Source organism: Accipiter gentilis, chromosome 28 (genome assembly GCF_929443795.1).
Source record: "Accipiter gentilis chromosome 28, bAccGen1.1, whole genome shotgun sequence".
NCBI lineage: Eukaryota > Metazoa > Chordata > Aves > Accipitriformes > Accipitridae > Astur > Astur gentilis.
This window is the reverse complement of record NC_064907.1, coordinates 16,302,890-16,316,101: the sequence shown is the minus strand read 5'-3', so window position 1 is coordinate 16,316,101 and position 13,212 is coordinate 16,302,890. Positions and strand designations below refer to the sequence as shown.

Below are 13,212 nucleotides of genomic sequence, written 5' to 3'. Positions count from 1 at the left end.
ATAAGTTGATGAAGAATGTTGCTTTTGGGATAAAATAAAACAATAGATACAGTGCAACAAGAGATGTTTTGTAGTAAGAGTTTCAAAGAAATGGCAACTGCTTTATCTGACAAATTAAAAGAATCCATGTAATAATTAGTCCAAAAGCAGTAACACACTAGAAGTTCAAAAAGTGTTAATTAGTATATGTACTAACCGGGGTTTCCTCCAACACTGTATCTTCTCTTGGTCTTTCTGATAGCAAGGTAAGCCTCTCATTTGGTCTCTAGGAAATGGGTAACAATGAAGAGAAAAAAGGAAAACAAGCACAAACAAGGTAAGGGGACAGTAAAACTAAAAAAAGCTAATAATGAAACCAGGCAGAAAAAATAATTCACAGAGAGAAAGGCAACCATGAATCAGAAAATATGAATATGATGACTCCTTAAGCCCCATTCAAAGCACAGTAGTATCACAATCAAAAAATACCTTTTTTCCCTATACTATTTACATTACTGTCGCACCTACGTACAACAACGTTCCCCTGTTATAGGCAATAGAAGAACATACACTCAGGGACAGTAAACCCAAATACCTTTCCACCTAAATTAATATACAACTTCAAAGAAACAGAGAAGAACATATGAAGGATATCCATAGTAACGTGATGAGTCTCACTGTATACCAGTTATTTGCAAAAACTACATTACAAAAATCACATTAAACATACAATATGAACATTGTAAAAATCAATGCTAAATTGCATATATTCGACAAATATATTTGGAGGCTCAACAGTCAACAACATAAAGCCTATGGTGCAATTATAAGCCAGGCTGAGGCACGCACGCAGTCTATTCTGGCAGAGTAGGACAGGAAAAGGTTTTGACAGAAGCAGGATCACCACTGAACAGAAGCTAACACCATCGGTGGAGGGGCCATGATAGGGAGTGTGATGACACAGCAGCTGAGAAGATAAGAGGTGGGCCGTGAACTATCTAATGAGACAAGAGACCAGACATTCGCTTTTACTCTAGCAGAGAAGTCAGTGGTCAAAGGACATAAAGAGCAGCAAAAAGAGGAGTCAGACACACGCAGTGAGAAACCAATAATACTGTTAATCCAAATTATACCTAGCTGATTTAAAAGGAAGACCCCATGTTAGTCAATACTGCATGCTTCAGCTCAGAGAAACCAGGAAACACACGTGTAAACACCATCTAGAACAATTAAGGTCAGTTCTCGCATAGGTCAGTATCTCATTTAGAGCTATCTGTAGAAAACAATCATTTAAGACCATTCATGTTAGTATTTGCTGGGCAGAAATCATCCCCCCCCCCCCCCCCCCCCCAGTGCAGCAGAAAGCACAGCAATGACTCCTGCCTTTCTTTTGCTACAGTGAGTTAGTGGAAACTTCACCTCTGCCAGGAGAGGCAAGCTGATTACACAGATTGCAAACTTCCAGCTCCTCACAGAATACAACTAATGAGCAGAGCAGCTTATTCTTAAAACAAGTATTCAGAGCTTAAAGTTCAACAACGTTTTCATAACATATTCATTTCAAATCAACCTTTCAAGTATGAACATCCCCGCACAGTCAGTGGGTTTCCACAGAGATTACAGTGTCAGAATGAGGAAACAATTGCAGATCATGGTACTTTCAAATACCCATGCTGAGTATAAAAGTGTAAAACCACCAAAGTTGTACCAGGAGTTTTGTTTGTTCCTATTAAGATGATCCTAAGTTACAAGTCTCATACCATTAATAGTAAAGATGACGAAAGTGTACATGATGAACGTACATGAAGATGAAACTGTGTAGTGGAAAGCCAAATGGTGGGAGGATAAAACTGAGGCTGCGCTGGATAATTCATAATGAAAAACACTAGCACAAAATCCTGTTCATGTCAGAGTGATCTGTTGTCTGAAACAAGGGTGAGTAACATGGAAGCTTTTATTGCAACACCACCTTTTGAAAGGGAAATGGAAGCTACAAGGAGGACAAAAGCAAGACCAAGATTTCTGGTGAACTCTGGATGACACATACAACTAGGAACTTGGAATTTGAGAGGAAAGGTTTTAGTTCAATCTGGGAAAGACTGCATGCTGGAAAAGACAGAAGATTATGTTCTCATGACAATCAGGTAACATGAGTCAAACAGAGGGACAGGCACAGGTGAAGCTTCAAGAGCAGAATCAGAGGCCCTGGTAACAAGGAGGACAAAGTGGTAAGGCAAAACTGACAGCCTGATGCAGGGGTGATGGATGTCTGGATAGATAAAAGACCGTGTCTGTAGCTGAACTCTGAAAGAAGCAAACTCACTGAGGTTTGATTTAAGTGAAACTTGGGGGATAAATGTATGATTACAGCAGCAAACAAAGGACAGGTGGACAAACAATATACGAGCAGCAGAGGCATTCAGCAGAGAGCTGACCGCGAGAACAGACCCCTTTTTCTATCTCTCTACGCAGGTATAATGCCAGCATGAGGGAGATGCCATTCGGGGCATTGCCTTCCCATTATAACTGCCTCCTGGTAGCATGCTGCCCGCTGGACACGTCAGTTCCTACAGCCACTTGAAAGTGGCTTCAAACAGCATTTCCAAGATCAAGCAAATGATGTACAAATGCCGTCACAGATGGCTCGTGTTTTAATTGGATAGTCCATTTCAAGTTTGGATTACAATGTTTATTAAGATCTTACTGAGTTTCATTAGAGTCAACTATGGTAATCAAATATAGTAGAAGCTCAAAATCTTGATACATCACCAGCCTGATCTCTGGAAAAGGTCCACTTACTAGAAGGGAGATACAGCAGTTATAAAACTTGTAAATATTCCTTGTAAGGCTTGTGTATGTGAAATCAGCATGTCTTCCATTAAAAATAACAGCAACAACAACAATACTACTACTACTACTACTACTACTACAAGCATATGAACCTGCTGTACTAGATCAGAGTCCTGATCCCTACAGGACAGGATCTTCTCCCAAACCTACCAAAAGAGCAAGTATCAAGGGGTTTCACAGGAACTTACAAGAAATTCAGCTATATACTGTAACAGCCCAGCCCAGCCTGAGCTGGGCAATTTCTGTCCTGGCCTGATATGGCAACTTCCCCATTCCGGACGTTCACCACCCCTCTCTGCTACCCACTGCCCTCAAACTGGGAAATGCAGAAACCAGTGTCACAGAGTTGGCAGGAACAAGCAAGAGAAAGGGAAACAGAAGTAATGAAGTGACTTATAAAACTGAAGAAAAAAGAATGGCTGAGAGTACCAAAGCCCAGTAATTTGTGTCTCTACTTCCTGGAATCTAAGTTAAAACACCACTTATACACACACACCTTGTGTATGTACAGCCATATTGCAAAACTTGACAGAAACAGTAATAGCCTTCAAAACTGAATTTTCCCAAAGTTTGCTGAGTCAACTGGCACTTCTAATTTGCCTGCTGGTTTAGAATACTGATTTCTAGTGGCTTCTACATATGCTACATAACTCTTGGGTTTTGTACATCACAATATTTAGAATATCTTTCAAAAATTAATTAAAAGCTGCAGTGCTGAATATTCCAAGTAAGCTGACTTTCCACTGAATAACCCAGCATTATTTTGAGAGGCAATTTTAGGAATGGGTATGCTTGTATGCTTTTGGCCAAAAGCTCCATCTTCAACACTGTCCAAAGTGTAGCAAACTCTGAACACGCTAAGACACTGAGTAATATTTAAAAATATTATATAACCTTTTCTAACATTTATTTTTCACATGCAGTCTTTTAACCAAAACTGTATTGTCCTAGAAATACAGTTCCTAGCAACCCAATATTGAGCATCTGACAAGTAAATAAAGCCTCATGACTTTAAGTATGTATACAACTAGAAGTAAGGAAAAATACTGCCGAAGACGCATACTCCATCAACAAAATCAGGTATACAGATGGCTGAAACTATTATTCCACTTACATTTTGCTCCTCTGGTTCTAATTTTGGAATTTTGTGCGACTTGCGCTCTTCCGATCGGGAAGAGTCATGCTTGCTACTTTTTTTCCTTTTCTCTTTTCTCCCTTCATGTTTTGCCTTAGCATACTCACTCGCTTGTACTTCATTTAAAAGGTCCCCACACAGAGAGGACTCAAACAATTCCCTGCCGTTCTGGATAGTTTTGGTTATTTTTAATTTGATCTCTGGTGAGCCAGTCTTCTTTGGAATCACCGTTTGTGAAACTGATGGTGGTGGTGGAGGTGGTGGCTGTGGAGGGGAAGGTTTTTCCAGAACTTCGTGCGGCCTTGCGTTAGAGTTTTCCATTTGGTAATACTCTGGGGGACTAAAGTTTCTGACGGTACCAAAACCATTGGCTGAACCATTGGGATATTGACTGTACGTCTGGTATTTGGCTTGAGGTTCGTACATATTGATTGTTGGTGGGTAGCCATTAGTGATGGGTGGAAGGTCCTCTGTCGTGGGTGTAGGGTACTGAAAGCCTTGCTGTAGGGCAGTTTCGTATGGCGTTTGTCCACCATCTTCAGCAATGTCACTGCTGGCATCAAAGGCATCCTCTTGGCGGATGTTGGCTGAGTCAATGAGTTGAGGTGGTTGCTGAATTGTGTTTCCCATGATCCCTTGCATGAAAGAGAAAGAGAAATCCATTGTTCTGCTCCAGCATCCTTAGCTTTCCCTTTTTCTCATAGGGCCTAAAGGCAGGGGAAAGGAAATAACAAGTCAGTGTAAATCAAAAGATAGTAATTAAGCAAATTAAATTGTTGAGAAAAACAATAAAGAGATCTAAAGACCAATTTCCCCCTCTCCATTCAGTAGCCACCCTCTCCTGGATTTAGAGACAACTGGTATTACTGCATCTTTAAAAAAGGCTATTTACACATTTCCGCAGCTGGTATTACTGCATCTTTAAAAAAGGCTATTTACACATTTCCGCAGAACAGCTTTTTTGGCTGACCACTTTCTTCTTTTCCAAGACATTTAAAGAAAAGTTATAAGCACCTGCAAGTGCTTTAAAACTATGAGCCCAAATGTTACGAAGTCAGAATAATGGTGCCAAAATTCCAACCACTCTCTACAGCCCTCCTAGTCTGGCGTTAGGAAGCTTTACTCTCACACAAAGCAGTAAGACAGCAGACTTTGACCCTCAAGCATACAAAAGATACCAAGTTCTCTTGACACCATAGTCACTGCAAACTGAACAAGCCAGAAAAACCACAGAAAGACCACTCGAACAAGAGAGAAGCCTCTTCTCTTCCTCCCCACCTCCTTGCCAAAACTCGAGACAGATGAGCAGCCCTTAGGCCAGCAGGAGACCTAAGCCATGGGCTTTTCTGAACAATGGCACAATTAAAGCGAATAGGTCATTCCACCTCAGCTGCTGGGAAAACCAGCTCATAGCATATGACAGCCTCAGATGGAGTTTCCCAACCTGTTCCCTCACCAGAAAAGCAGAGTAGAGGTTGCACTCCTTGGCTCTCAGCAGCTGACGAGGGTTATTCTCCTTACTCCCCAACTCCCAGCCTCGTTTTAATATTAAACACTTGAGGGCTTAAACGCTACATGGTTCCGAGGGAGAGGAAAAAAGCCTCGGCATCAAAAGATCTCCAAAACCTGAGGTTATTCACAGGATTAGATTACAGCTGAGAAAGCTGTCGTGCAGTTTCAATTTTCCATTGCATATTAAAACACCAAAATCAGACTAAATCAAAGTTAGATTTCCAAAACTCAACTACTGGCTCAGAGAAGGCTTTTGCATTCACCTAAATAATCTCAATGTTCAATAAGAAGAAATATACAGTGACCTAAACTTCAGGTAAGAAATACAAGTTTGCTTCCAAGCAAGGTCAATTTAGCCCTTCCAAAGTAAACATAGCCCTGTATTGTTTATTCTGCCTTTGTGTAGGCATAAAGGAGGGTTACTGTGCCCTTTTGGTCAGCATTTGAAACGACATTAACACATCCCACAGATACTTCTCATAACAAGAATCTACATATAACCCTGCCCACATTAAATTCTCACCCTCCCAATGCAATTCATCTCAATACCTTATCTAATAGTTTTCAAAACACTAAGAACACTTCCCTCCCTGAGACTGCAAACAGAAATTGAAGTAATAACGGCAACAAGTAAGAACTTGACCAGAATTTTGCTGTATGTTTTGTGGACTTCATACTCAGATTATGTTGATGGTTGTATTCAGTGCAATCAACTAGGGGCACATTTGTCACAGTAATTAAGCGACTTAGGAAAAGAACTTAATAGCACAATGCCATGCAGCAAAATTCACTAATTGCAGTAACTTTAAAATCTTGTGGCTTTAAAACCATCCCTTTTCTCTAGCAGCTCTCTGCACATCAGCCACAAAACCAACACAAAAATGTTACTGTCAAGGGGACAGCATGTTTGAGGGACAGCATATGGAGCAAACAGGATTGCATATCAAGGTCAAAAACACAAAACCACCACCCATTCTAGGAAGAGGAAGCGGGACTCTTTGTAGTATTTATCAATTAATTGTTACTTTACATCTGCCAAACTGAAGAGCAAACAACAGATTTCTCACACTAGTAAGAAATGGCACCCTAGGCTGCTTTTATTTGTTACTAAACCCAGGTTCAATCTTTTTTTGATTCTGAATATTTAAAAAAAAAAAACAACAAAAAAACCCAAAACCAAAATAACCGGACTTATCTTGAGAAGCTGCAACAGTGCTTCAGTCATCCTGGCATATCCATTGCTGGATGTACAGAGTCAAAGCAGAAACAGTTTAAGAAATTTTAGAATTACTCGACTTCCCAGTTTTTTGTTGTTGCAGTTTTCTTTTAATAGTAATTAAATCACTTTCTTTTACCCAAATACTCTGAAAGTAAGACCATAGTTTAGTAGAACTAAGCACCAGAATGTTAAATAAGGATTCTGTTAAAGTACATCACACCAGGACCCAAACTTAGGGGTGGCCACCATAAACTACAAAAAGCAAAAATCAACTTGCAGAAATCGAAACTTAATAAAACAAAAAACTATACAGCATTCTGTGCTTTGTTAAGAATAACTTTGCTAATGTCACATGTTATTTGAATAATTATGCTTTATGTTTTCCTGCTTGTAAGTCTGATTAAGAGTGGAAACTTTTTAAGTTTTGGGTCCTGCTGGAGGTTGCTAATCTAATGCAGTAAAATAATTTAAATGCTTTTCATTTCTCTCTTCAGAGGGAAGAGAAAGATGATAATTAGTTTAAAAGACTTTTTCCCCCCCCAGGTGCAGGTTCTTTGGCCTTACTTACAATGTCAAATATCAAGGCAGAACACTCATTTCGCTAAATAGTACAGTTCCTCTAACAATCAAGTATCTCATGGTGTAAGAGCAAAAAAAACCCCTCACTGCTGCTACCAGAACAACTAATCCTCATCCAGTCAACACCATCAGATTTAGAGCCTCCACAGACCCTTGTTTTCAAATCAGCAATGGATATTTACATTCAGGAGACTGCCTTGAAACTGTACATCTGTATAACCACCTTCTAGTCATACAACTCACCAAGTACAGACTGATAACTTGTGCCTCAACTGTTGTATCAGGGAGAAAAAAAACCCTCTCTCTCCTACTACTGTGACCTATGGGTTACACGACTTGGTCTTGTAACCAGTTCATTCCTCTGGCAGCCATTTAATGGCACATCACTGTGGACAACGTTATAGAAATTCTGATTCATTGCCCTGCTGGTATTTTGAATTCACTTAAATCTTCCTTAAAGACTTCTCTAAAATTGAGCCACAACATCAGGTGAGGCTGCATTCAGAACACCAGAAAGCTGTTCATACAATCCACAGCCAAGTACTTCAGTTTTAGAATCACTGAAATCGTACAACAGCCCAAGCAAAAGATTTCTGCCCTAAAAAGCATTACTCTACACCATTTCTTTGAATTAAGAACAGACCTTTTTCTATTACACTGGCGACTTTCAATCTTTTCTTAAAAGAGCTCCCACACTTTAAAAAGTTGGGATACAACCTAAACTATTTTGTGCAGCATTTCACTGGGACACCAAGGTTTATTTATTCTCTGGGATGTTACAAGCGTACATCTGGCCACTTACAACGTACTAGTATTAGGCTACTCATATTCACCCATTCTAATTCTATCTACAAACATTCAAAAGTTGATGATCTACAGACTGCCGAGTGATTTAATAAAGACTGTTTATGAGCCTCAGCCCTAACAGGAAGAACTCCCTGTCACAAGGCTAGAGCACTAAGCCATGACAACACTACAGGCTTCTTGTCATGGTCATGTCCAATCTGGGTCTACAGCAAGATGCAATACTTGATCAACGTAGCCAGCAAAAATCCTTACCCGTATGCAGACAAAGAACGCTCTTGCCAGGACAGCTTATTTTTCTCAGAAAGGCTGAAATAAGGTATAGCAGCAAAAATGCAGTTTTGCTAGTGTTGAGAAGCAGAAGTTCTCTGCTGATACCTTGGTACAACTATCCCACTGAAGTGGTATTAACGAGATCCAGACGCAGTATTAACAGAATTCAAAAGCTGCACGACAGCGTCTGGTCCCTCTTATCTCCTCCACATACAGTCCTCCAGGTCAAAGTCTGCCCATGCTGTATCAGTCCCCAGCTGTGACAGTTCCTAAAGCTGTCAATGCACTTGCTCTCAGAAGCACTAATTGAAGAGGGTGGGTCATCAGTGTGCTTCATTTTGTTACGTGACAAAAGTTGTGGATTAACAAACTTCAAAACACTCTACCTACAATGAATTTAGGAGTTACCAGTAAAAGAAAATAGTTTTTTGGGGGTGGGTTTTTGTTTTTTTTTTTTTTAAAGTAATTCCTTTCTGAAGCTGACCTGTGTAAAATAGTTCTCGATGCCAGCCTATGCTTCATGGCCAGGACAATTTGTACACCTGCCTTATTATCTTCCTATAGAGGCTGTAGAAGCAAGGATTATTGCTTCACTGAATTGCTACTGTCAACAGTCTTAAAACACTCCCACAGAGCTGACATCATTGAGAGCTTCTTCCTTCAGAGTCTTTCGCTGTCATCATGGTTATCACACCCAGATTTTCCCACCCTTCTTCCTTTCCAAAACTCTGCATCAGTTTGTTCATTTCTCAGTTGCTACCCAGTGAGACAGCATTGGGGCTGCGTTACAGTGAAAGGACAGCCCCTGTAGCCACTGAAATAATAGAACAAAACGATAAATCCTGAATACATAGGAATATCAACATTTAAACCTAAGGAAGGATTACTTTGTAAAAGTCACTTTCAAGCTCTAATGCAAAGAATACCCCACTGTTGTTGAAATATCAACAACAGGCTCAAGACAGCTGTACTTATCCTTCCTCAGCAGAGGAACACTACATAAAACCAGAAGTGAATGTGATTTTCAGTGATACGCGTTGATCTTGCAGACAAGTATATCAGAATAAATTCTTCGCACTACAACAGCGATCACTACATTAAATTACAGTATCAGCCTCCTGCAAGCTGTAGAATTTAGTTTCCAAATATGACCCATAACAGATACTGCACCGATATGACCTTGGAACTCAACCAACAGATAAAGAAACAATTTATTTCAAGGTTTATAGGAAATGGATACTGTATAGCAGCTGGGTAACAACTTGAAATCAACCATACCTACAAAACTCAACTCAATTTCCTAATGAGAGAAAAAAAGGTTGCTCTCTAAAACTGGGTAGCCAGCATTCTATACTTGTCCTTTCCCACAGCTGTAGGATCTTCTGGCCAAGGAGGAAAACAGTTCAGAGACACCGCAACTCTAGACGTGGATGCTGTTTGAGCAAATATTTTCATGTTGCCCATGGGAAAGTCACAATTCAAAGTATCAGAGGAACAAGTAAATGAAATAAAAAATATAAGCAGTACGAGATAAGATAGGTCAACCTAGCAGAGCTCTTATAGTGCTCTTTCTTAAATTAATACCAAGTTTGTTTCACTTCCCATCCCGAGCTTCTTAGCTTGACTGAGCCTAACTTGAAAAAAATCAGTTACACCTTCAACAGTGAGTGCCCAGTCATGGGAAGTTTCAAAAAGATTAGCAATCCTCTGGGTTCACATTTTTCACTAACAATTGCACTTATCTAAAGCCATTTTTAGCACAAGTATTTCACAACCTCACTCTCAGAAAACAAGGTACTTGCAAAGTTCTCAAATATTGCTTTCATGCTGCAGTAGACTAAATAATAACTAATCTCTCAGATTATCAAACAATTCTGAACAATGCTGACCCCACTTGATGGAAGCTTTTCTTCCTCCCAAAGAGGGAGTTTTGTAGGTTTGCACAAAATACAGCAACACGGTAAGACTTACCTATAAAATACGCAAACACGCATCTATCCACTGTATTATTGCTCAATCGGGAAGAGCTCAAAAAAAGCGAGAAAAGATCCAGTAACTATGCAATGCGTAAGAGAAATTTCCTAAATGTCAGAAGCACCCTCCACTATTCATTACTGAACAGAAGCCCAAGGTAAAAAATCCCAAGCATGAGGAGGGAGGACTGTCTCCAAAGCCTGCTGGGTGCAGAACTCAGACAAACTGGCCGTACCTAGCCAGAGGCAGCCAGAAGCTGGTGCAGAACAACAGTGCTTTCCCTGAACGACCGAAAGCCACAGGGTTCTGTGTGCTTTCTGCCCACTGCTACCAGCTGATGAACCCCGCTCGGACCAGCCCAGATGCCTGTGAATCCGAGGCTGGCTATCGCCACAGTGGTGAGCTGCCACAACATCTACTGATAACAAGTCTAGCATGTACATATTTTAAACCAAGTTTCCCCAAAACCTTTTTGAATTAATGTCACTCTTTTCTATTGACAACCACCACGTGGGTAGCCCTGCCTAAAGCAGCTGGGTTAGCACTTGGGTAGAGGCAAGGCATTTTACATAGATCGAAAGTATCTGCTGTGAGAACAGAAACTGTCCTACTGGCTCACTGAGTTGAAAAAGCAGTAATTTGAGTCAGCCTTATGTGTTCAGTGAACGGTGCCACTGCCTCGTCACCCTGAGCTGGAGTTTCTATCAACAGTCCTGAAAGCAGAAGTTCTAGGCCACATTTGTGCACAACCAACCGCTCAGCTCCTGTCCACATAGACATTCCACATAGAATCAGAGAGATTCAAGGATCTGTTCCTACCCTACCACCCCTTCATTACCTGAGTCACCACACATACGTTTACTGCTATTTTCCACGCTGTTTCATTCCAATGTATGCCTGTATCTAACCTGCGCTGGTAGTCCTCATCTCAAAAGTCTAATCCACACAGCAGCTATTCTCAATAGATGTTCACTGCTACACATGTTTTACAAACAGACAGCTGTTCGGCTGGAACAGGCTAGGTTGGTTGGGTTTTTTTAAGCGATGCAATTGACTGCTGTCATGTTTCCATTCCTCCTCTCAAAACTTGTAGACTGCCCAGCTGGAACCCCATGAAATGTACAACTTGGCTTTTGCTGAATTTCAGCATACACACCTGCCACCAAACTCCTCAGCAGAATTGAACATTACCCACGCTTTTTCTACAGTCATGTCAAAAATCACCTGGAGCGCCGCCTTTATCAACTATAACAGCATCCTGTGGTGTTCAAATGATATGAACTGTAGACAGAAATAAAATAATTACTGATTCCTGCATTCAGTCTTTGCAGTCTGCTTTGTCCCACTTTGTTCTGGATGTCCTTAAGAAATCATGCGTGGAAAATTTTATTTACATATGTTAAGACAATGCCAAGTTTTTCAACAGCATGTAGATTCATTAGCAGAAAAACTGTAGCCTGTGGATTTCTACTGACTTAGCTGGACTGAGCAGTCTCTTCTGGCAGACACTGATGGTGAATCAGAGGCCTCTTGACAAACTTTAAATCATGTGGTAAGGCTGACTACTTCCCTGTATACCTTTTTAAAGGTGGTTTGTTTGTGTTCTGGGTTTTTTTAAGTGCCAGAAGAAATAGTCATGTCTGTAATATGGTTTTGATAAGGCCACTTTTAACAAGCTTCCCATGGTGACATGGAAAGAAACAACTCGGACAGCAGCCAAGAAAATGCTATGCATTAAAAAGAAAAAGAAAAAAAAAAAAGGAGAAAAAGGGTTTGTCTTGAAAATGAGCTTAGAGTACTCATTTGTCTTTAGAACCTCGGGATTCAAATAGGAAATGTCAAGGAAAATCTTTTGTTCTTCAGGGAAAGTCACGGACTGATATTCACGTAAAACCAGAAATCAGATCTTTGGCAATACCAAATATTGTAAGAGTTGTGACATGCTTTCACGTATCAAAACCAGCGCAATAACTGCAGTGTATCTCATGTGAATCCCTTCAAACTCAGGCAAACTTGCCGAACTGAAAAATGCAAAACACAGTTGTATTAAAACAAAACATACAGTCTTTGATCATCCTCCTCTACTCTTACTCTGTACTTCATAAAGCACACGCTCACTTTTTGGAGTAAAATCTTTTCAAGCAGTTCATTAAAGTTTTGTTTTGTTTTTTAAATCTAACTGCCAAAACATTCTCTGGGCATCTCTACAATAAGCCACTGGAACACCTGAACAGTCACCAAAACAGGCTACCATTTTTTCTGCAGCTATGATTACAGACTACTTTATGTAGCCTTTTAGGTTGGTTACTATATATAGAACTGTTATCAGTAAGATTTTTTTTAACAACAAATTTAAAATCTTAAACCTGTATTAAAATAGCCAAGCTTATTGACAGCCAAGAGAAAGCAGAGTGAGACACAGAACAAAGTAGAATACAATGCAACAGTACCGCAAAAAATAAAAATTCCCAGAAACGACAAATCCTTCACTTACATGCAGTTGTTAAGAGCACGCAATGAAAACCTTTTTATCCGAGAAGTTGACAAGTACGCGGTTCGGTCACAAAGAGGGCTTTGCACCGTTTCGGAAGAGCGCGGTGCAGGCTCTAACCCCAAGTTTCTCCCCACCAGAAGGTCTGGGACTCGCCGAGACGGGCTCCTCCCCGCCGGACCCCTCCAAAACCCGGCCGCTCGCCCCCGTTACCTGCCGCGGAACCGCCCGCCGGCCGGAGCGGGGAATAAGGAGCGCAGGGGGGGCCGCCGCCTGCCCGAAACCCAGCCGGGTGGGACAAGCGAGCGGGTCCCGCTCCGCGGAACGGAGCCCTGCCCGCCCCGGCCCTCTGCGGCCCGGCTCCGCGCCTCCCGGGGACGGCGGACCGCCGCGCCG

General features: G+C 41.0%; 1 protein-coding gene across 7 annotated transcripts in view; it reads right to left on the bottom strand.

Moving 5' to 3' along the window:
• Window positions 1–13,212, bottom strand: part of NSD3 (nuclear receptor binding SET domain protein 3) — a 52,259-nt gene that overhangs the window by 34,608 nt on the left and 4,439 nt on the right. For 5 of the 7 annotated variants that reach the window (XM_049831448.1, XM_049831450.1, XM_049831445.1 and 2 more), the window contains exons 2-3: window positions 3,944–4,671; window positions 197–265 (exon numbers count right to left, since the gene is read on the bottom strand). In XM_049831448.1, coding sequence (XP_049687405.1) covers window positions 197–265; window positions 3,944–4,627 — 753 coding nt within the window. In that variant the 5' untranslated portion in view covers window positions 4,628–4,671. Of the gene's footprint in view, window positions 1–196; window positions 266–3,943; window positions 4,672–11,481; window positions 11,504–12,819; window positions 13,001–13,212 lie in introns of those variants that run through there. The other 2 variants (XM_049831447.1, XM_049831449.1) reach the window with 2 other exon arrangements.